Source organism: Chlamydotis macqueenii, chromosome 26, assembly GCF_036417535.1.
Source record: "Chlamydotis macqueenii isolate bChlMac1 chromosome 26, bChlMac1.mat, whole genome shotgun sequence".
In the NCBI taxonomy this organism is placed as follows: domain Eukaryota; kingdom Metazoa; phylum Chordata; class Aves; order Otidiformes; family Otididae; genus Chlamydotis; species Chlamydotis macqueenii.
In genome coordinates this window covers 2561146-2583079 of record NC_141581.1, presented here as the reverse complement: position 1 = coordinate 2583079, position 21934 = coordinate 2561146, and the positions used below count along the sequence as shown (strand labels likewise).

At 55.1% G+C, this 21934-nt stretch overlaps 1 protein-coding gene across 3 annotated transcripts; it reads left to right on the top strand.

The window, feature by feature from the left end:
* Window positions 1-179: 179 nt before the first annotated feature.
* On the top strand, window positions 180-21104 carry ZBTB7A (zinc finger and BTB domain containing 7A). Of its 3 annotated transcripts, none has more exons than XM_086767458.1 (3): window positions 180-290; window positions 15066-16276; window positions 19362-21104. In XM_086767458.1, exons 2-3 carry the CDS (start codon window positions 15081-15083, stop codon window positions 19813-19815), a joined length of 1650 nt encoding a protein of 549 aa, XP_086623584.1. In that variant the 5' UTR covers window positions 180-290; window positions 15066-15080; the 3' UTR covers window positions 19816-21104. The 3 variants fall into 3 exon arrangements, with proteins under 3 accessions (XP_086623584.1, XP_086623585.1, XP_086623586.1); XM_086767459.1 differs by lacking the exon at window positions 180-290 and adding an exon at window positions 2079-2173; XM_086767460.1 differs by lacking the exon at window positions 180-290 and adding an exon at window positions 3665-3757.
* The last annotated feature ends 830 nt before the right edge of the window (window positions 21105-21934 follow it).

The window sequence follows — 21934 nt, the reverse complement described above, 5'->3', positions numbered from 1 at the left end:
CGCGCGGAGCCGCGTGCTACGGGGGGGCGCCCCCCCTCGGCCGGGAGGCTGCGCCCCGCGGCGGCGGTTGCGGGGGGGGGGGGGGCGCGGGCGGGCGGGCGGAGTGGGGGGGGGCGGCGCGCGGCCCCTTTAAGAGCGGGGCGGCCCCGGCCGGAGCAGGAAGGAGTCGCATACGGGCCTCGGCGAGCAGCTCCCGCGGGGCGGCCAGAGCCTGCTCCGCCCGCACGGCTCGGCCCGGCCCGGCACGGCGCGGCCCGCTCCACTCGCTCGGCCCGCTCGGCCCCCACCCGGTACGAGGGGAGAGGGAGGAGGAGTGGGGGGCGGCGGGCAGGGGTCAGGCCCGGGGAGGGGGGAAGGAATGGAGGCCCGACCCCCCCCCCGCCGCCCCCCCAGGGGCAGCGCTGGGGCTGAGGGGGAGAGGGGGGTCGGGGGGGGTCCGCGGGCCGAGGGGGGGCCGCGCCGGGGTGGCTCCCCCCCCCCCCCCCCCCGCCTGCATACGTTGTACTTGGCCCGGCCGTGCTGGGGGGGTCGCGGGGGGGGGGGGGGGGGAAGGGCCCCGCGGGGGGGCAGCGGTTGGGGGGCGCGGCGCGGGGGCTCCTGGGAGTTGTAGTCCGGGCTCCGCGCCGCCCGCAGGTGCCAAGGGGCTCGCGGACTACGTTTCCCGGCGGGCTCCGCGCGCGCGGCGAGTGGGAGGCGTGTTGATGGGCAGCGGGCGGGGCCAATCGGGGCGCGCCCTCCGCCCCGCGCACCCACCCGCCCGCCGTTTCCCGGCCCAATGGCGGGTGGGGTGCGGGGTGGCCGAGGACAGGCGCGGCGGGGCCTGCGCTGCCTCCCCCGGGCGGGCCCGCGCCCCCCGCCTCGGCCCCGGCGCCCCCGCCCCGGCCCTGCCCGAGGGAGCCCGGGCGGCGGTCACGGGGCCCGGACCTCGCCTCGGCCCCCCCCCGCCCGGCCTCCATTGGCGGCGACCCGCCCGGGGGAAGGGGTGGGGTCGTGGCGCCCGGCCAAGGCTCCCTGTGGGCCCCGCCGCGGGGGGGGGGGCGGCTCGGCCCGGCCCGACCCGGCGAGGAGGGGAGGGAGGAGAGGAGGGGGGGGGCTGAGCTGTTGGGTGGGGTCCCCCGGGGCCTGCGTCCTGCCAGCCCGGCCGCGGCTGGGCCGACCCGTGCGGGGGCGCCGGGCTGTTCCCCTCCCTCCGTCCCTTTTCCGCTGGGGCCCCCCCCCGTCCTGTCCCCGAGCACCCCAAGGTCGTCACCGCGGGGGGCCGGCCCGGCCTGTCCCTGGCTTCGTTCCGTGGGTTTGTTTTTTGTTGGTTGGGTTTGTTTTTTCCCCCCCCCCCTCCCCCTGACCCCCACCCCTTCCTTATCTCCCGCACCCACCCCCGGGCGCAGAGCGGGGAGAGGGAGGTCGGGCAGCCGGCGGCCGTTCGCAGTGATAATCCCCCTGGCCCTCGGTGGTTGGGGCCCTGAAAGCCCTCGGCTGGGCCCTGCGTTGAGCGCTGCCCTGGAAGAGCCGTGCAGGATAAGCCTCTCTCTTCCCTGCCGCTGGACCTGCGTAAGCGGTGAAGGCCAGCGAATTGCTGCCGAGGTTGATACGAGGGGCAGCATCCCTTGCTCACGGCAAAGAGGAGGCCTCTCTGCTTGCCCGGGGTTGTGACGCTTCCTTGTCTTTGCCGTCCCCCATCTCAAGGCTCTTGAGTTTGAGGCAGCGGGTCGGTAATCGAGCCTGAGCCTCAGGTACCCAAAGCTCCTGTGCTGAGCTCCTGAGACAGAGGTGAAGGTTACCGCCGGCTTCCCTGGCAGCGCTGCGTTTGTGAGGCCGATGACAGGAGACAAAGTCACGGGCGGATTGCTGCGGTGACTGTGGTCTGAAAATGGAGGCGAGCTGGTTGCTGCGTGGGGAAAGGGCTTCGTTGCTTGTGATGTTTCAGTAGTGTGGGAAAACCCCTCGGACCCGCACGGGGAGCGGGACTCCCAGCACCTGGGGCTTCCTCTTACCAAAACTTTTAAATCCTGGCACTCATATGTTGAAAACAACAGTTCCTGTCATGCATCTGCAGCCGATGTGACCGCTCGTGCCTGGCCTTGCTCTCCCGTGTTCTCAGCTCCTGGAGACCCTCTCACTCGTGGGGCAGCCGGAGCCTGGGCAGCAAAAGTTTCTCTCTGCTCAAGGACTCTTGGTAAGAGTTTGCTGCTGGTCCGAGTTCCAGATTAGCCGTGTTCCCTGTGCTGTTAATTGTCTTGGCTATCGAAACCATAATTTGTATAGTACTTTATAGACATGGGTAGAGACGGTCTCTGCCTGGAAGAATTTACAACCTAATGAGTGCTGAAGTTGTGTGCAGCCTAGCAGCGGAGCTAAAAGGTCATCCCGTCATTTAAAAAAAGTGTTGGGTAGTTTTGTTTTTGTTTTTTGAAGGAAATGTTTTATTTCTGAATGTTTCTGCTGGTCCTGGTTGGAAATTGCAGTATGTGGGCACTTCTGGAGGCTGATCAGGAAGAGATCTGATGGTTTGCTGGAGATGTTGTATTTAAACGACTTTTAAAAAAAAGAAAAGAGAGACAGGGAGAAACTGAGCAGTTTATTAGAGAGGAGCCATTCTTGTTTAATATTCATTCTGGCCCCTGTTTAGGCTTGTTCTGGTGAAAGAGGGAGTGAAGAGGCGCAACCCAAACATGGGTGAGATGGTGGGATTTTTCCACCAAGCCTTAATTGCGTTAGTAACTTGGGAGGGTTTTGCAAGGCATGAGCTCTTAATAAATTTGGTGGTGAATGAAAGTAGTTCTTCCTTTTCTGCTGATCTGCAACTCTTCTTGTGCCTTTTTTTTTTTTTTTTTTTTAATTTATTTTTTTTCTCATATATGTGTCTCATTGTGTTGTGGTAGCGGGTCCGATGATGATCTTTAGCCGAGTCGTGGGCTCGGTAAGGAGCTCTGCTTTGTAGAGGTGCTGGGCCGGCTGAGGCTGGGTGGAATTAATTTGGCGCAGCGAAGGCGGTGGGTTCGCTTTGTGTTTTGTGACTTTTAAAGCAGAGTTGAAAATCACGGTTGTTTTCCCAGTGTGAGAATCTGGATGCTGACATGGGACACAAATCAGGGAATAAAATTTATGCTTGTATCAAAGTGCTGTGATGGTTTGATTGCACTGCCTGGCTTACTTGAGACCTTGTTTGGCGGATAAAGTGCTGCCTGAGTGCTGGGTTTTAACTCTGCAGAATTTGGTCCCCCGCAGGTGTCCAACCTGGAAATTGGGGGAGGCTGTGAAATTCCTGGTCGGCATTTAAGACAGAGCCTAAATGCTTGAGAACTGTGGTTTAATCTTGATTAAAACTGACACTTGAGGGTTTTTTCCCAGTCTCGGGATGCTGCGTTTATTGAAAGAGAAGGCTTCTGTGGCAATTAAAATCCTACTCGCTATCTTACATAGTCAAAGCAATAAACAGTTGCTCTTAACTATGCTCTCAACCAGACTTAACCTCAAATTTGAAGAGACTGGTTTCAATCTGTAATTAAAAGCCTTTTGACGATCAAAACTTGGGGAAAGGGAGAAAGACAGTCTGTAGGATGAAGAGAAGCGTTTGTACCCAATCCCATGACCCTTTGATCCAAACTGGTGCATGTTTGTGTTCAGCGGTGCCTCCTGATCGGCGTGAGCCCGTTAGCCCTGTGTCCATCCCGATACCTGTGCCTGGAGCATTCTGGAGGAGCTCTGGTGGGACGTCAGGGCGGGAGTAAATGAGGTCAGACAAGCGTCGGGATCCTCTGTGAGTATCCAGGGACAATTGCTTCTCGCCCGGCACCCTGGCCGTATCGTCTTCCCTCCACGCATAGTTTCAGTTTCCCTGCCTCCCCGGTGTCATTGCTGGCTCCTGTAGCAGAGTCCGGACGCGACTTCCACGGCGCAAATGCAGCAAAAGCCGTTCTGTGTCTTGAATCGCGGTGGGGCTCCTTCCCCCTGCTGCAGACTCGGCTGTCTGAGGGACTTGTAAATCTTCCTGTGAGATCTCGGGCAGCGGCCCCGGGCTGCAGGTGGAAGGAAACTATAGGGATCAGCGTCCTCCCTTAATGTGACAAGGTGCGAGAAACTGGAAACTAGTGCGAGCTGCCCCGTGGCTGCAGGTGGGAGCCAAGGCCACGTTGGTGAGATGAGCTGCAGATCCCCTGGCAATCAGCGGCTTTCCGGCGCCATTGCTTCACTGACCCTCTAAAAAATGCGTACAGCCGGACTGTCAGGAGCGGGATCTCCCTGACGACAGCCTTGCTGTCTCAGATACTTTTCGCCGATTGTTTCAAAGCCACGCAGAGATCCGTGCAGGGGCTCAGGTAGAAACACGCGGTGCTGGCACTCGCTGGGTGGTTTCTTTGCTTGTGAAGGGTTAGCACCTTCCGGCCCGTTTTCCTCCTGCTTTCCACCTTTGCAGTTCTGTAATGCCTGTTTGAAACCTCCGTGGGAAGGACCGTTGCCCTGCTTTTTTTCACAGCGGAGGATGCTCCCGAGCATCCCAGCGCTGTGTTTTAACTCCCTCTTGCCTGCTGTTAAACTGCAGTTGTGCACCCTATTTCCTTCCTGGTTCATGCACCTACTTATTTCCTACCGGCAAACTGGAAACCAGTAAGTAGGTTTGGTTGGTTTTTTTGGTTTTTTTTGTTTTTTTTTTTTGTTTGCTTGAGTGCCTACCCAGCAAGCATTGAAGGTAGACTTGTAGCTACAGGTTGCTGCTCTCTAGTTACTTGGAGCTTCTTGCCCCAACAGGCAGAGTACATGCGGTACCAGTTCAGCGTTCACTCCCTTCATCCCTGTGCTGCCAGTCGTGTGCTGAGGAGGGAAGGAAAAGAGCTTCCTGACAGGACAGTGTTGCCGGGGATAAAGCGTGTGGCATGCTTGTTCTCGGGATTCGCTTTTGCACGCTGTGTGGAGTCAAGAACGGTGAGGCGAGCTGTCTGTTTATCCGCAAACTAGGAATTGCATAAGGGACTGCCCTGCCTGGTACGCTGTGCTTGTCAGTAAACTCCAATCTTAGTGTTTTGTTTTGTTTTTTTTTTTTTTCCTTCACCCCTGCCCCGCGCCCCATCTTCCTGGTGTGGAAAAGACAACTGATCTTCGAGGTGCCATTTGAGGCAATTAGATTAATACTAGACTTCTGGCATCAAACACTGAAGGCAGGGGGAGCCGAGCAGGAAATGTCAGACTTGTCGGAGGGGGAGAACACAGAAGCTCTGAAGGGGAACCTGTGACGTGGCTGTGGGGTGGGAGAGGGATGGGTTGATTTTTGGGGCTCGGGGGCAGCTGGACTGGAGAGCCCGGGTGTGTAGGGAGCAGGTCAGGAAATGGACAGACACTAAGGGGGCTGTGGGAAGGGAGGGTTTGGGATTTGGGCGGTTCTTGTTGTTCTCTTGGTTTAGGAGACAGAGACAAGCTGTGACAGGGGAGGGGGAACATGGTGCGAAGGAGGCCGATGCTGTCAGCCTTTCTCAGGGAAAACGCCTGTGGTGACTTGGGGGAATTTTGGACAGAATGAAGAGTGCAGAATTAGGCCTCTTGCTGGTCTGTGGTCATGCATGGCCTCCAAAGAGGAAGAGGGTGTAAAAATATGACCAGCAGAAGCTCTCGTTTTCATCTGGCCTTGAGCAGCTGGGACGTGCTGGTGGCCCTGCGGCCCTGGCTCAGCCCTTGTGCTTTGCCAAGCAGTGGGTTCGTGCTGACGGCGGCTTCATCTCTTTGTGACGAGTCTTCGGTCACTCCCTTTGGTGGAAGGGGCCAAACGTTGCCTTTTTGAAATATTGGCAGCTTATTTCTGCATGGATCTTGGTGCCTCTGGGCTTATGGGACTTTTGAGTTGAAAAATAAACCTTCCCCTTCCGTACATGCTGTGCTCCCGGGCAAGGGCTGGTCCTTTAGCCAGGATTGAAGCACACGGTTTCATGTAGGGTTTTGGGGTTTTTTTCCCTTTGCGTGTAACTTCTAAGGCTTTCTAAAGTATTTAGGCGAACTAGGGGCTGCATGGCAAGGGCTTGGTGTTCTGCAGGATCTCCCGAAAACTCCTCCGTGGTTTTGCCGGGAGCTGCTCTGTTGCTGTACGGCAACAGCGGAGCTATGTGGGAGAAAACCCTTCGGAGGGCTGCGTCAACAGGCGTGTGGGCACACTTGGGCTTGGCTTTTGGAGTTTGTGTCAGTAGCAAAACAAGCAGCTTCCATTAACGCAAGGGTGGCTGGCCTTCCTGGCCCCATGAGCCGTGCCTGGACATTTTCAGCAGGCTGCCTGCATAGGCTGCGTCGGCTCGGCTGAGGAGAGCAGGAGGCCTGGGAGCAACTTGCACACAGCCTTGCTGGAGTGAAGGTGGGTTTGCAGCAGGGTCTGAGGGTTGCTGGGTGGCTCACAGCCTCCTTGGTGGATGGTGGCTCATTTCTTCGCAATATGGAGAAATTCCTGGTTCCCCGTGGCTGTGGGCACTGCTCAGTGGCAGTTCCAGCACACAGCCCTCCTGTGATGGACTCGGGACCATAGTATGGAGAAACCCTGAGGCAGAGCGGTGGTGCCGGTGGTGGGAGGCTTCTAGCACAGAAGCAAACCCCTGCTCGCACCGAAGTTCAAGGGCCACGCGCTGGCCTTTGGTCTGTGACTACGCAGGTCTGAACCAAGGCACATTGCTGCTGGATTAAATACGCTCTCTGATGACAAAGACAGCTGGCAAGGAGGTCTGGGTGGAGTAACCAGTTCAAGCTAACCTTGCAACATAAGGGAAGTTTTAGTATGCCCTGGTTGTTGCTGTCAGCAGTGACAAGGCCCACGTGTTGATCAGCACGGGATGGTTTTGGAGGGGTGGCAGGTTGGGGAGGCTCTGCACTGCGCCGTGCCGTGGCCGCCACTTTTGGATGTGCTGTAACGGGTCCAGCGGAGGCTGGGCCATGGTGCTTCGCCACATGACGTGGCAGGCAGGCGCAGACCACTGCCGCCTGTTGGGGTCTAAGTCAGCTTCTGGTTTTGCCAGTAGTTGATGCTGCAGCGGAAACTGAACTTCCCCGTGCGCTGTGCGAGGCTGTGCTGTGCCCTGGAAGGAAATCCCGTCCCAGTTCTAGACATTGGTAGGGATCTGCTGTGTAGCAGTGTGTGGTGTTCGGTCATCCCTCGTCTGTTTTCCTAATTGTAGCAGTTAGCTCCCAGCATCTTTAGAGATAGAGCTGCGGCCATGTCTTTCCTCTGGGCGGTGAATGCCGTTAGGTTAACATGAAAGCCACAGACCTTGTCCTGGGCGATGCAGAGTGTTTCCTCTGCAAGCACGCGGGATGTGTCGGGAGTGAGCCCCGTGCCCTGCTGCGGGTGACTTTTCCCTCTGCTGGTTTTGGTTTCATTCTCCTGGTCGGCAGTAGTAACGTTCTGTGTTGTGTTTGTGCTTAGAGGTCAGAGTTTGGATCGAAATATGGAGCCTGGATGGGGGAGGCAAGGAGGGAAACAGGGATGGGACTGCTGAAGGGTCAGTCGGTTGGGTAGACCCTGATTTGGTGTTAAAGCTGGTAGATGTGAGCCCTTTCCTCAGCAGAACTTGTCCTTTCACTGTCCATGCAACTAGAAAAAAAGCTGCATCTGGCATGTCCTTTCTCTTCTGGACCAACACATGAAAAGCACTTAAATTCAAGCAGTTTTAGAAAAAGAAGAGCAACAAGCCCCTTTCTTCCTGGTGAACTCTGCAGCAGTGTCCCTAATGATTTCCTCTAGTGTGATGAGGAATCCCAGACCTCTAGCACCCCATTAACAGCACCACGGAGACCAGCTCCACCTGGGTCATCGTTAGCTCCCTGCTCCGTTGTGGTCGCACCATCTCTTCTGCTGCTTGCTTTGCAGCCTGCCTCTGGGATTCGGGAGCCTGGTTCCAGTTGCTCTTGCTCTGGTTCTGGCTTGGCATGAGTGGTCACTGTTACGCTACTAAGGTGTCTTGGTGAAGTTCTCCTTCACTTCTTCCCACTGGTGACGCAGTGGTAAGGGCTGGAAGGGCGTCAGTTTTGAATACTGAGAAGATTATAAAAGGTTTGAGGTGTAAAATTTAAATTAGTCTCTTGTGGATACCTTCAATCAGCTGCCAGCATTTCCCTGAGGTAGCAGGGAGATTGCTGAATTACCTCCAAAACCTGTCTGGCAGGAGCTGCTAGGTGATGTGTCACCTTGATGAGAGACTTGGTGGTCGTCCCTTCATAGCTCAGTTTGATGTCCGAGCTGAATCGCTGGTGTAATGTAGGCTTGGGACTTTTTCATATGACTTCTTCGATGCAGCTCTTCCAGCCTGATTTAGATGCTCTGCCAAATATATCAGACCTACGGAGGCTCCTCTGAATGAGCACAGGATGCAGCCGTTCCTGAGCAAGGAAATGGCTGGCTGGCGTCTGGGGGAGGGCTGTCCTTGCTCCACCGGCTCTGCAGATCTGTGCCTTTTGGCCAGCCTGAGGAGAGGAGAGCACCACGGCAAAGCCAGCTCCTGCTGCCACTCCTACCTCTGAGGTGCTCTGCTGTGGGAGGGGATTATCTTTTTTTTTTCTTTTTTTTTTTCCCTTTAATATGAAGGAAAATCAAGGTTCTTTATTACTTGTGGTCATTAAAGTTCCCATGATGCTCATCAAGGGTCCAAGGGGCGTTCAGTTCCAGTGCTCCATCCAAACTTCAGTGGGAGCAATTACCAGATATTCTTCCTACCAGAGCTCCCTTGGCAGCGGTAGCAGGATGTGGGATTCTCCTTTCCTGTCTGAACTTCTCTGCTGCTAAATGACTGTGCGTCCTGTCCCAGAGATTGTTTTCTGTGGTGTATTAGGTGTTTTGTCCCTGTCGATATATGGCTTGTAAAGTGCTTTGGCTTTTCTAAGATGAGGGATGTGGTGTTGATCTGTGCTGAAGGATCTGCGGTTGATCTATCTGCAGGTTTCAGATAGATTTCCTTTTACCTTGGGCACCTCCTTGGTATGAAAGAGTCCTAGAACGAGGGTTGACTCTGTGCTGGAGCTTCCTACGCTGCCCAGGCACATGTTTCTAGACAGTAGGGAGAGCCAAACCTCCCTGGCAGGTCAGACCTGGCAGCAGCAAGGAAAGCTCCAGCTGTTTTGCTTACCTGATAGTGGTGCAAGTTCGTCGAGTCGGGCTGAAACGAAGGCCGGTTGCTGTAACTGAGGAGCTCGGGCTACCTTGTTGGGTACTGTCATAGCAGCTTGGTTGTTTTTCCACTTTGCTTTAAATTTGAGGCATTGAAGCAGGATGCTTAGAAAACTCTGATCTTTGGAAGGATCAGAATAAAACAACCACCCCACTTTGAGGAACCAGTGGAGTGATAGTTTGGTCTGGTTGTGGGATCAGAAGCCCAGTGCCTGTTTGGGAGCCGACTGAGTCCTCATGATGTGGTCAGTCTCGTTCCTTAGAGGAGCCTTCATGTCATGAATCCGGCGATTAGAGCCGCGGTAACAGAGACCCTGCATTGAGAGCTGTAGCAGAGGCGCTGGGGGATTTCCCAGAGTCAGTGCCTTCAGAGAGGGATTTGTAGGGGGCTGGAGGGGATGCCCGTTTGTGGAAAACAGAGCCGTATTGTCCGCAAAGAGGCCACAGATATTCGCAGCGTGCTCGCTCTGCTCTGATCTCCTCACTTCAATAGCTGCGTGATCTTGGTCATGCCATGTGTGTCCTCTGGTGTTTTAACCCAGATGTGATGTCCAGTTAAGATATAAGAGAGCCTGGATTTGCTCTTTTTTGCCTTTGATGGCTCCATTACCTGCTAAACACCAAAGATTTCTTCCCATTGGATTATCGAACATTTAGATATATTTAAAAAAAAAAAAAAGTCAGTGTGCTTTTACTTTATCTTAATTTTTTCATACAATGTGATTTGCTTCTGTTGATGTGCAGGGTCTCCCTCCCCGGAACATGCATCTGTTTTGCAGGTCCACATAATTCAGATAGTTTGGCACTAAACTGCCGACAGCGCATTCCTTTTAGAGAGCAGTTGAATTTTAATAGCACCGTAGAGTGGTTGAAATAGGGACTTCTCCCAAGTAGGCAAAACACCCTCCTTGATTTCCTCCTGCCTACCGTCTTCCCACCGTTTTTGGCTTTATGCTGCTGCGTGCTAGGTGTGTTTCCTGAGGCCTCTGCATAGTTTAGGGTGGATCCTGGGCAGAGGGAGACCTGCTTGGGCTTGTCCTTGGGATGTTGCAGAGCTTGTTGTCAGCAGAGATGACGGCTCATGCTCCAAACGGCCGGAGAGCTGCGTTTTATCTTGAGGGATCCAGGCTTCCATGCAGTTGGAAGAAGGAAAGGGGAAACTGGGATGATTGCTGCCTAAATATCAATTGAAGAGACAGGGACTTGCATTGTGTGACCTATAATTGGGGTGAGCTATTCATAAGGAAAAAATGCCCATTTCTCCAGTCGGTGGTGAGTGAGGGCTGGGATAATGTTTGGGCCTTGGGCAGCAAACCACTGGCTTTTATATATATATATATATACACATACATATATACACACACACACACACATATATATATATAAACCCATTATTTTAATAATTATTTTCTAGCACACAGCAGCACTGCTGCAAAGTCTGCCCTGACACTGTCAAACTGCATTTCCTCTAAGAAATTCGGCTTAGCAACTTGTGATCTCCATTCCTTGGGTACCTTGAGCTGCGAGAGACCAGATAGCCATGAGCCATAGCCCAAAACGCAGTTATTCCCGAGAAACCTTGCATTGTGGGGTGTAGCAGTGCCCTAAAGCCATTTCGCCTCGTGCTGGGTAGAAAGGGCGATGATAATTTTCCCTTTCTGCCTGGAGCGGGTGCACAGTGTTGCTCAAGCTTTTCATCTGTGCTGCTGGAGTAGGTGGCACCTCTGCGGGAGCAGAGCGCCCTGCCTTTGTAAAGCGATTTGGGATCTTTTCCGGATGAAGAGCGCGTTGAAAACACTTGCTGTTACTGGCTAACCAGATGTGACTTAGCTCTTAACACCCGATACCTGCGTATTTCAGAGTCCTTGTAAGCTGCTCAGGTTCCCCTGCTCACCCAGCTAAATTTTAAAGCAATGCAAGGAAGCAAAAGAAAAAAAAAATCCACTGAGGCTGTGTGGAAAACTAGTAATTAAGCAGTGTTTTGTCAGCACTTTTGGTTGTGATCCCATCTTAATGTGGTCGTCTCATTTGAATGTAAATGTCAAATTCCAGAGCTCCTGTAGGAAAGCGATTGGGTGACATCTTGCTGGACTCGAGGTGAGTAAAGTGCCAGCTCAGGGGTTTCGGTTAATGCTCTGTTCTGCTCTCTTGCAGTTCGTCTGCTGGGTCTGAAAGGAGTGAGCTGCTAACTCGGGCTTAAGAAAATAACCTTTTAGTGTTGAGGAGTGGTGTCAAACCGCAGTCGGCCTCAGCGCAAAACCAGTCAGATGTACCAAGATTGCTGCGAGCAGCATCTCAAGGAGGCAGAGGGCTTCCCTCGCTCGCACACTTATTCAGCAGCACTTCTCACACAGAAAGATGACATTTTTCCTACCTGGAATCAGGCTGCGTTTGCGTCGGGCTGACCTGGGGAGCTGGGGATAGCCAAAGCTCGGTTGCGTTGGTGTTTTGGAAATGCAGAGCAGGTTCAGCACCCGTGAAAGCAGCTAGCTGAGGAGTTAGGGATGTGCGTCGTGTTAGGCCAGGTTTGTAAAGAAGGTTTGTAAATTAATTGGAGAGCTCTGGCATTGTCGTAAACTCTCTTTCAAATTGGCTGTATTTTAAGTTGATGGTGTCCCCTCAGCTGCTGTGAGTTACGTGTGAGGGCGATTTCTTAACGTCTCAAGCACGGCCGCTTTGGGGTGAAATGTGGCGCCTTTGCAAGCCTGCAGAGACGCACAGTCTGGGACAGCAAGCGTATCACGCCTTTTCGGCGGTCGGGGGGAGTAGAGAGAGAAAAGAGCTGCCTGGGAAATTTAGGTCAGTAGTTGAAGCTCCCCCTTGGTGGCCTATTCAGACCTTATTCTTGCCAAGGAGGGGACTAGCTGACAGTCACGCCAGCGGCTTTTCTCACTTGTCACCTGGCCGCTGGGACCTTTCAAAGCAAATTTCACCCATCCTGCTGCTGTGGCGCGTTGTGTCCTGTTCTTGTTCCTACTGCAAGCAGGTGGTCGGGTGGCTTTCTCTTTTTTTTTTTTTTTTTTTTTTTTTCTTCTTTCTTTGAACCTGTAAAGGTGGAAGGCTCCATCTCTTGTTACTAATCCCCTGAGCCACCCAGCACTGTGCAGGCTTTAATAGCCTGGGCTGTTCACCCCCCTGTAAAGGGAACAGGGTGTGATATTTTTAAGGGCTGAGCCTCTGGCCGTGGCTCGAGCGTCCGGGTGCTGAAACTGTTCCTGGGGGGCTTGGGGCAGCCAGCTTAGCCCCTCAACGTTCTCAGCCACCGCAGATGAGGAACACAAAGGGTGTGTTGTGCGAGGAGAATGAGTTGCAGAGTTGTACAACTTTCCATGCCAGCCCTCGGCAGTCTCATGACCCTGCAGCCATTCCCACACTGTCCGGCTGATTGTCCCAGCCCCCTGACTGGGGTGGGGGTGACCTTGCCTGCACGGCCTGACTCGCTCCCCTAGGCCCCCTCAGTCCCCGGAGCCGGGCACCGCAGCCGACAAAGCCCGGTTGTGTGGGTGACAAGGCTTGGCTGCCCAGAAGACTACTGCCTAGAGCTTCAAAATGCTTCACACAGCTCAAATTCTCAGGGAAAAAGGCTTTGCAAGCCACCTAACCTAGAGGGACATGGTGGGGGAAAGACTCTAAGGTTGTTTTCGGGGCCAGGAGGTGTTGGGGTGTGGGCGGAGATATCGGACGTGCTTTTCTGGGGAGTGGTGTGCCGTGGTGGCTCGGATCAGGGGGGTTCAGGGAGCTCTGGGGCTGCCCTGGGGGGAATGGGGCAAGTGATGCTGAGGCAGCGGGGGCCTCCCCTGCTGTAGCCCAGCCACTCAGGAGGCCGGGGGGTCCCTTGGACCCCCTGTGCATGGACAGAAGCAGTGACCTTGCCCAAGGTTACACCTGAAGCTGGTGCCCGAATTCAGAGTGGTACTGGCTTTCCTGGTCCCCAAGCTAACTCAGACATCAAACAGCCTTATCCTGCCTGAAGAGGACCTCTTATTAAAAAAAAAAAAAAATAATTAAATACGACTTCAAGTTCAAACGCTGCTGCTGCAGGAGCCAGCTCTGGAGTTGGTGCCCTTGCTGTGGGCATCTTGGGGAAGCCACCTTGCTTTGCTGCTCGGTCCTACTGGCAGGACTTGCACCGACTGCCCTGCGCAGCCAGCCCAGCTCTCCTGGTCCTTCCCTCCCACCCTGGCTCCCCGTCACGTTGACGTGATGAGCTTCGGGCTGGTTTGTGCGTTGCTTTTATTTAATATTGAGGGATTTGCTTCAGATCGGTGTTTCAGACTCAGAACTGCCTTCTGCATTTTCTCTGGGTAAAACAAGAAGGTGCAGAAATTAATGGGTTTTTTCCTTGGATTAAGGAAACTTTGTAAAAATAAGGAAATATTAAGAACTACTTGGAAATCTACTAGCAAGCCCAGAATGGGGGTGAGCGCGTATGTTGGGAAGTGAGTGTTGTTTTGCAACCTGGTTGCTAGCTCCCCGTGCTAGAACACGGCACTGGGAGTTGGTTCCTGTGTAATTACTTGTGTTCTGGATGTGCTCCTGACTCATCCATCCCCCCTCACACACGTCCCTCCGTGCCTCAGTTTCCCCATCTGTGAACTGGGGACTTTGATGCTTGTGCTTGTGCCAAGGTATTTTGTGAACCAAATTATTTGTTGTGGATACGCTGCAGCTTGTGTTAGTCCCTAAGGGTCCCGTGCGTGGGGCAGGGGGCAAATACATTGATTTGTAAGCAGACAGCATCTCTGCTGCAAGGAGCACGTGAATTGCTGCTTGAGGTAGGGAGGAGGGAGACACCTTTCCAATTCTGGGGATCAGAAGGTTGGGCCTGAGAGGATTCGGGGGCTCATTCAGGGCAGGCATGGTGAAACCCAGGTCTCGCTCTTGCCTGTGTTTGGCCTCGGTGCCCCTCTCCCGGCCAAGGAGGGTCCCTTCCAAGCGGAGCTGCTGGGTTTGCTCTGGCTGTTACAGTCTTTGAAGAGAGGATGTAGTTAAAGTCAAGTGGATCCATTTCTGCCATGCTAGCTCATCACGGGTGACTTATTTATCTTCTCCCGAACAAACCCTCGGCATCGCAAAGAACTGCTGCTTCTGCTGAAGCCTTTCTGAGATGCGGGGAGCCGGTGCTTTGTGAGACCAAGCTCCTCTCCTCTCCGGTTGTTCCTGGGGAAGGTGCAGCAGGTGCTGTGGGTTTAAGTGTTTAAACTCGGCTCTTTGTAAAACATCCTTAACGTCAGGCTGGGGTGGTTGGTGCTCCCCTGTTCCTGCACACCGGTGCGTTTGAGCGCTGAGCTTGCTGCTGTGCCCTTCCCAAGGGATGCTTGCTGCCAGCACCCTGCCTGCACCTCTCTGAGAGCATTTGTAGACTCTGGCTCCCCAGGGATGAGTGATGGGAATGATTTTCCCAGTGATTACGCGATTGTATCAGGAGTTTGGCTGGACAGAGCGAGGCAGAATAAACAGGGGACCTTTCCAGTAGAACTGGTGGGATTGGGAAATGCTCCCAGAGGTGGACTGGGGTCCGCTGGCAAGGCTCAAGCCTCTGTAGCCCAACACCAGGTGTGCCAGAGGTATTAACTCTGGCCCTTGCCAAGGCTTGCTAGCTCTGGCCCAGCTCCGTGCTAATTCAGCTGTTCTCCCAGACTCTAGCTGGAGAGCACCTGGGCTGTGCTTCCTCTCCTTCCCAGAGTCAAGGTAAGCATGGGTCCGTCCTCGCCTGCTGAGGGAGGCATGTCTTAGATGCCGGGCAGGACAGCGGACTCAACAGTGAGGCGGAGAGGCGCAGAGGACGCGCGAGCCGATAGCTAGTGCTTGCTGCAGAGCACGCTGGCGTCGGCAGACAGGTAGCTGCTCTCTGCACTGGGAGTTTGCCCATGCGATGCGATGCCTCCAAGCAGCCAAGGCCCCTGTGACTCATTACACTTTCCTCCTTCTCTCGTAGCCTTTTGTGTCGAAGATGGCGGGTGGCGTGGACGGCCCCATAGGGATCCCGTTCCCCGATCACAGCAGTGACATCCTCAGCAGTCTGAATGAGCAGAGAAACAACGGGCTGTTGTGCGACGTGGTCATCTTGGTGGAAGGCCAGGAGTTCCCCACCCACCGCTCCGTCCTGGCAGCGTGCAGCCAGTACTTCAAGAAGCTCTTCACCTCAGGGTTAGTGGTGGACCAGCAAAACGTGTATGAGATAGACTTTGTGAGTGCAGACGCCTTGTCGGCTCTGCTGGAGTTCGCTTACACCGCGACCCTTACTGTCAGCACTTCAAATGTCAATGACATCCTCAACGCCGCCACACTGCTGGAGATCCCGGCGGTAAGGGATGTTTGCACGGATCTCCTGGACAGGAAGATTCTGGCCAAAAATGACCAGATGGATACAGTAGATCAAATTGATCAAAGGAACCATCTCAGAGCAAAAGAGTACCTGGAGTTCTTCCAGAGCAACCCCGTCAATGGCCACCAAGGCAGCTTTCCGTGGACCAACCCAGAATTGAGAGACCTTCAGAGACTGAACTTCCGAGGCCAAGAGGAGGAGGAGGAGCCGGACTGCAATGGCATGGACTTCTACTCTCAAGCCCCCCTAAGTGAAAGACCAAAGGCGAGTGACTGTGATCCTGACAGCAACCCGGCCATGTGGCTGGACAGAGAGGAGGAGGAGGCGGCAGCAGCTCCTGGCTCCTTGTTTTCACCTTCCCAGAACGGACATTACAGCGCCCGTAGCCTGCCCACGCCAGGAGAAGAAGAGGGGACCCTGGGGGGGGCTCTGGATCAGCAGGAAGCCGATGACTCCCCCAGCTTCATTCCTGCTGGAGCGGATACGGAGGATGACACAAGGGAGGTGGATGGCTTGGCTGCTAGCGCCCTGCTGCAGCAAATGATCAATTCCGTGGGGAGACAGCAGCTCGGGGAGGACGACCGAAAGGACGACGATGGCGTCATGGATTATTACTTGAAATATTTCAGCAATTCAAACGAGGGCGACGTCTATCCGTCCTGGTCCCAGAAGGTGGAGAAGAAGATCAGGGCAAAAGCATTCCAAAAGTGCCCCATCTGCGAGAAGGTGATCCAGGGGGCTGGCAAGCTGCCGCGCCACATCCGCACCCACACCGGGGAGAAGCCCTACGAGTGCAACATCTGCAAAGTCCGATTCACCAGGTAAGGCGCGGGCGGACGCTGGAGGAGAGGGGACTGTCGCACAAATCTGGCTCTTGTCTTACCCCAGGGGTTGGCGCGGGGCTGGTCTTGTGCAATGCTATCTTGCCTGCTTGACTGATTGCCATCTTACCAGGCGGGTTGGGTATGAAGGCCAGAGTTTTCCAGAGACACAAGCAATTTGAGGGTCTGACTCTTGAGATACCTCAAGCCTCCTGTCTTGAGATGCAGTGCCATGCCGTGCTGGTGTCCTGAATTGCTGAGCTCTGCTGGAAACCTGGCCAGACCCAGGCTTCTGCGGAGGCTAAATAACGTGGTTCATGAAACGGAGCTGCAACCCTTGGTATTTCCATTGTGGCCAAGGAGCCCGGGATTGAGGTGGGAGTCAGAGTTGTTTGGAAATGGCTTCCTGGGGTGCCTGGAGCTCTGGTGGCTGGTAGTTGGGCTGGGAGGAGGCTGGACCCCGCACCGCTCATGTCTGCTCTCAGCGAACCGTGGCAGGCTGAGCGATGGCGGCCTCAAACAGCACACAAACTCCGGTGCCTTGGTTCAGCTCCCCGGGGGCGTTCGCCTCGGCGCTGTTTCTAATCAGGGTTCCTCCGCTCCTTCCCTGTAATGCGGGAATGCTGAAGAAAGGGGATATTGTCTGGATTCCTCCAGTTCACCAGAGTCCACGTGTTGCAGCGCCGCCTCCTCTCTCTGGTCTCTGTGGCTGTGGTGGCCGAGCTGGGGCAAGGGTCCCAGCCCGGTTCCCCCCTCATCCTGCCGAGGGGCTGTGTGGGCAGAGGAGCTGGGCTGCCTGCCCTGCCCACTGAAATATTCCCGGCTTCCCAAGTGCTGACTGCTTTGCTTCCCTGGAGTCTCATCCTTGGGGGGAAGTTGGGAGGCCGTGGGGCTGGTCCCCATCGCAGGCGGCCCGTGGAGGTGATGGGTGGCTCCGGTGTGAAGCCAGCGAGACCTGGACGTGGCAGGAGGCCATGTCCTGCCCCACGGCGCTGCGGGCCCTCTCCCCGTGGCCGTGACCGCGCCCAGCCCCACGTTGGATAGCTGAGGAATGCAGATAATGGCGGGGGCAGGATGCCAGCCTTCTGCCGCTCCCCCAGCGCCGGGCCCTGCCACGCGGCACCACCCTGCCCCATGCTGGATCTGCCCCGCGTGTGCCGGGGGCCGCTGGGGCCGCCCGCCCTGGGTGCTGCACACACCCCTGTGCAGAATCCGGCCACCGCGCCTGAGTGGTCCGAGGCCCTTGCGTAGCCGGGAGCTGGCGGGTGTGGAAATGCCGCAGGGTCCCGGCAGCCATTGACACCGGGGGTAGAGGCGAGGGGAGGCATGGTGTTTTTTGGAAGAGGAGGCGGTCGGTGGGGCAGTGCCACCTCATCGCTTTTCCGCCTCGCCCTTCTGTGGGTTTTCGATGGGGACCTGCTCCCTGCGGGCTCTCGGGAGGGCCTGGGACTGTAGAGAATGGGGTGGAAAGTGTTTTCTTATCCCAGCCCCTATAAACAAAACTGTTTCATAATATGCCAGGGCCATGCTATTTTCCAGCCAAAATACATCCCAGAGAACCTCCCGTCGCCTCACTGCCACCAGCGCTGTGCTCCATCTCGTGTCTCGCCCCACAGCGTCCGCCTGCCGCTCCTGCTCTGACCCACGGCGCTCGTGGAAGATCTCCCTTGCGGCTGCTGCCCAAAATCCCCGCTGCATTCCAGCTCCCCCTGCCCGTGGCTGGCTTGCCAGTGCCAGCCTCACCCCCCGGCCCGGCCCGCCGTGGGGTGCGACAGCGCAATGGACTCAAGCTGCCGGCCCGGGCCTTGTCTGCTCCGGGCTGTTTTTGTTGGTGGTGTCAAGGTTGTTGGTTGCTTTTTGCTGCTTCTCCCCCAGCCCCGGGCTGTGCTCGAAGCCTCGTCTCCCAGGCTCCCAGTGTCAGAGTGCCACCCCCTCCAAACGCTCCATCATCCTTGTTCCCCCTGATTTTACTGTTGTTCTGCGTTCTTTCCCCATCCTCGTCCCATCGGGTGACAGTGCACTGCTCAAAACCGAATCTTTTCCCTGGGCTGGAGAAAATGCTGCCTGTCGCAGAAGCCAGAGCAGGCTGGGCGCGGGGAGCCTCCTGGGAGGGCAGCAGGCAGGAGGACGAGCTGGGGCTGTTCTGCAGGGGGTGTTTCCCGTGCTGGGTGGGGACCGGAGCCAGTCGGTTTGCTCCGATTTTTGCTCGCTTCTGCTTCCTGGTTCCCCTGCATTCGCAGAGGGAGGAGCGGCGATCATGCTCTAGCAATCTTCTGAAAGAAAGGCAGAGTGATTTGATAAAAATTATAAATGCTGCGAAAATACTATAAATGATAAAAAATTTATTTTAAAAAAGCTGCTTTGCCGTGTTGCTGCGTGCCACCTTGTTTTTGGCAAGGCCCACCTTCCCAGGCCCTTCGGGAGCTGCATTAAAACCAGAAGTGGACACATCCTTGGTGTTCTGGTACTTCCCTTCAGATTTAGGATTTCCTGGGGCCCTGTACGGTCAGAATTTCCCCCCACGGGTGACGGCAGCGGTGGCTGGGCGGGGCTGGGGCCTGCCTTTCCCGTACCGGAGAGCAGAGAGCCGAGCGGTTCCCTCGCTGTCTGCCCAGGGCCGAATCGTGCTCCTCGCTGCCTGCGCTGCCCCGCCATGTGCTTCGTGCTTGGTTTTTGGTTTTTTTTTTTTTTTTTTTTCCTTCAGGAAGAAGTGAGACGCTGTGGCTCACGTGGCCTTGTTGGCCCCCAGCCCGGCTTCTGCAACTGCCCTACCCTGGCTCCCGAGAGCTGTGGCTGCGCAGGCCTTCTGGGAGCCGGCTGGCCGCGTACTGGGCCGTGCTCAACCCCGCACGGGGCGATGCCTGACCCCACACGGGGCCGTGCTCGACCCCGTACTGACGCTCAGCCTTGTACCAGGCGATGCTCGACCCTGTCCTGATGCTCAGCCCTGTACTGGGTGGTGCTTGGCCCCGTAACCGGTGCTCAGCCTTGTACTGGGCGATGCTCAGCCCCATACCGGGCACAAGGGCCAAAGGCAGACCCCCCGGCTGACCTGCCGCCCCCCTGTCCTTTCTCTCCCGCGCAGGCAGGACAAGCTGAAAGTTCACATGAGGAAACACACAGGGGAGAAGCCGTACTTGTGCCAGCAGTGCGGCGCCGCTTTCGCTCACAACTACGACTTGAAGAACCACATGCGCGTCCACACCGGCTTGCGGCCCTACCAGTGCGACAGCTGCTGCAAGACTTTCGTCCGCTCCGACCACTTGCACAGGCACCTTAAAAAAGATGGATGCAACGGTATTCCATCCCGGAGGGGCCGCAAGCCCCGGGTGAGAGATGCCGGGGGTTTGCCCCCCACCCCTACGGGGAATCCCGAAGATGGGAGTTTTCCAGCCGGTGGGGAGAGTCAGGAATCGGAGGACACCCTGCAGGGGAACGGCCAGGAGCAGCAGCACTTTGAGGAGAATTCAAATAATGAAGCATCAGGATTGAATGTAGCAGGAGGGTCGTCTGAGGGTAACGCGCAAGGACTCTCCTAAACCAAAAAAAAAAAAAAAAACAAAGTGTCACAGAATCTAGTTAGTACTTTTCCTCCAATTTTTCTCTTTCAAGATGTTTCTCTCCCTTTTTTAAAAAAAAAAAACAGAAAAAAATATATATATTATGTTTCCCATCTTCCCATCGTAAGCAGGGCTCCCCCGAGGATCCCTCAGTAGCCAAGGACCTTTTCTTGGAAAGGCAGACGCTAGGAAGCACGGGGTGGGGATGGAAAGTGGCTCTGTCACATGGAAAAGAGCTTCCATGTAAATCCAAAGCTTTATTTTGTGTCCAAACACACGTTAAAAAGATATTTCAGAGAAAGATCTATTTAAGGAAAAAAAAAAAAAAGCAAAAATAGAAAAAAAAAAAAGTGGTAGGAGTGGAAGGGCTCTTTCAGGGCAGGCGATACACGGTGCCTCGGCGGGGCTGGGGAGCGGGGCCAGCCTTCCCCCCTTCGCTTTTTGGGAAGTTAACGCTCCAGTGGCTCGAGATGCTTGGTCCTTGCTGTGTCCCGGGGCGGGGACGGCTCCTTCCGGGGAGATCGGGGTCGGTTTTGGGGGGTTAACGGGGCGTGGGTCCTTCCCACCCTTTGCCAGAGGGGGGAGCTGAGGGCAGGGGCTTGGTGTAGAAAATCGCCTGAAATTGCCTGATGGTGTGCGTGGACAGAGAGGATTTTGCAGGGTTGCTGTCGGCAGCGCCTGGGGGACACCCTGGTTGGGGACACCCTGGGCCAGGGACACCCTGGTTGGGGACACCCTGGTTGGGGACACCCTGCTCGTGCCGGTGCCGCTGCCAGTGGACGCCAGCGGGCGAGGGTGCGGCCGTCCCCGCGCGGGCATCCTGGGGTGCCTGGCTGCTCCCCGAAACGGGCTGGGACGCCTCCGGCGCAGCGCGTACCCCAGCGCCCGCTGCCCTGGCAGGGTTCGGGGGCGTTGCAGGGGGCAGCTCCCTCCCACCCCCCAGTGTATTTTGGGCACAGGGTCAGCACGGCCGTGTTCCCGCAGGCCCCGAAAGCGCCTAAAAATGGCAAATTCCTTTTAAAAAAGGTTATTGGAGGTCTCCCGTAGAGGGGCAGGAGGCCTTTGGGCAGGGGGGAGGGGGAAAGGCGAGCTGTGGCTGTCCCAGCTCTCCCGGCCCCATTCCCAAAAAAAAAAATTATATATATATATAGAGATGCTCTATGGCTCTAGAGGCGGGTATGTAACCCTCGGGGTTAGCAGCGGACGATAAGAAAAGGCACCTTTCAGCTGGTCACCTGTTTTCTAAATGCACATTTTTAAATGAAAAAGAGATTTTAAGCCCTTTTATTTTGAAAGCACTTTTTAGATTCTCTTCCTTTTTTTTTTTTTTGTTTTGTTTTTGGTTTTGGTTTTTTTTTTTCCTTTTGGTGTTTTGTTTTTACTTTCAAAGCAAGAGCAGGTTTGGCCGAATGTATTTTGGAGAGGGAGTGAGAGGGGAGTGTGTGCTGGGGGGGAGGGCTGAGTGGTGGGGGTGGGGGAGAGATGGATGTTTATTTAATGCAGAAAAAGCAATAAAAAATAAAAAAAAAAAACCATGATAAAAAAAAATAAAAAAAAAACAAACAAAGAAGTCTTAGCACTTTGCGATGGAACGGGTACTTTGAGATCACTTTATCTTAATTTAAAAAGCAAAAGCAAAACATGTTTACAAGTCAAAACCAACTTCTACGGAAAAAAAAAATATTATTAAAAAAATCCTAAATTTATTTTTGTAAGAAAAATGTGTATATATATATATATATTAAAAAAAAAAAGAGCATAGGCAGATTCCAAGTTCTATGTCGCGGAGCAGTGCAAGCCGTGAGGTGCCCGGGAGGAAGGTGCCGGTGAGGGTCCGCCACGTTCCGGCACGCGGCCCCCCGAAGCCGCTGCGCTTCGCCCGTTTAGCCGACAAACAACGAAACCACAGAACGCTTGAATTTTAGGCAGGAATCGTGGCATTTTTGTTTTGGCTTTATGTATTGTTCATTTCTCCCCACACCTTATTATTATTATTATTGGGGGTTTTTTTTAATTTTATTTTTCCGATGTTTTCTAGCCAGTGCTAGGCCAGACGGCTCTCCCACCTCCCGCGCTGCTCCCCGCGGGGTCACTTCGG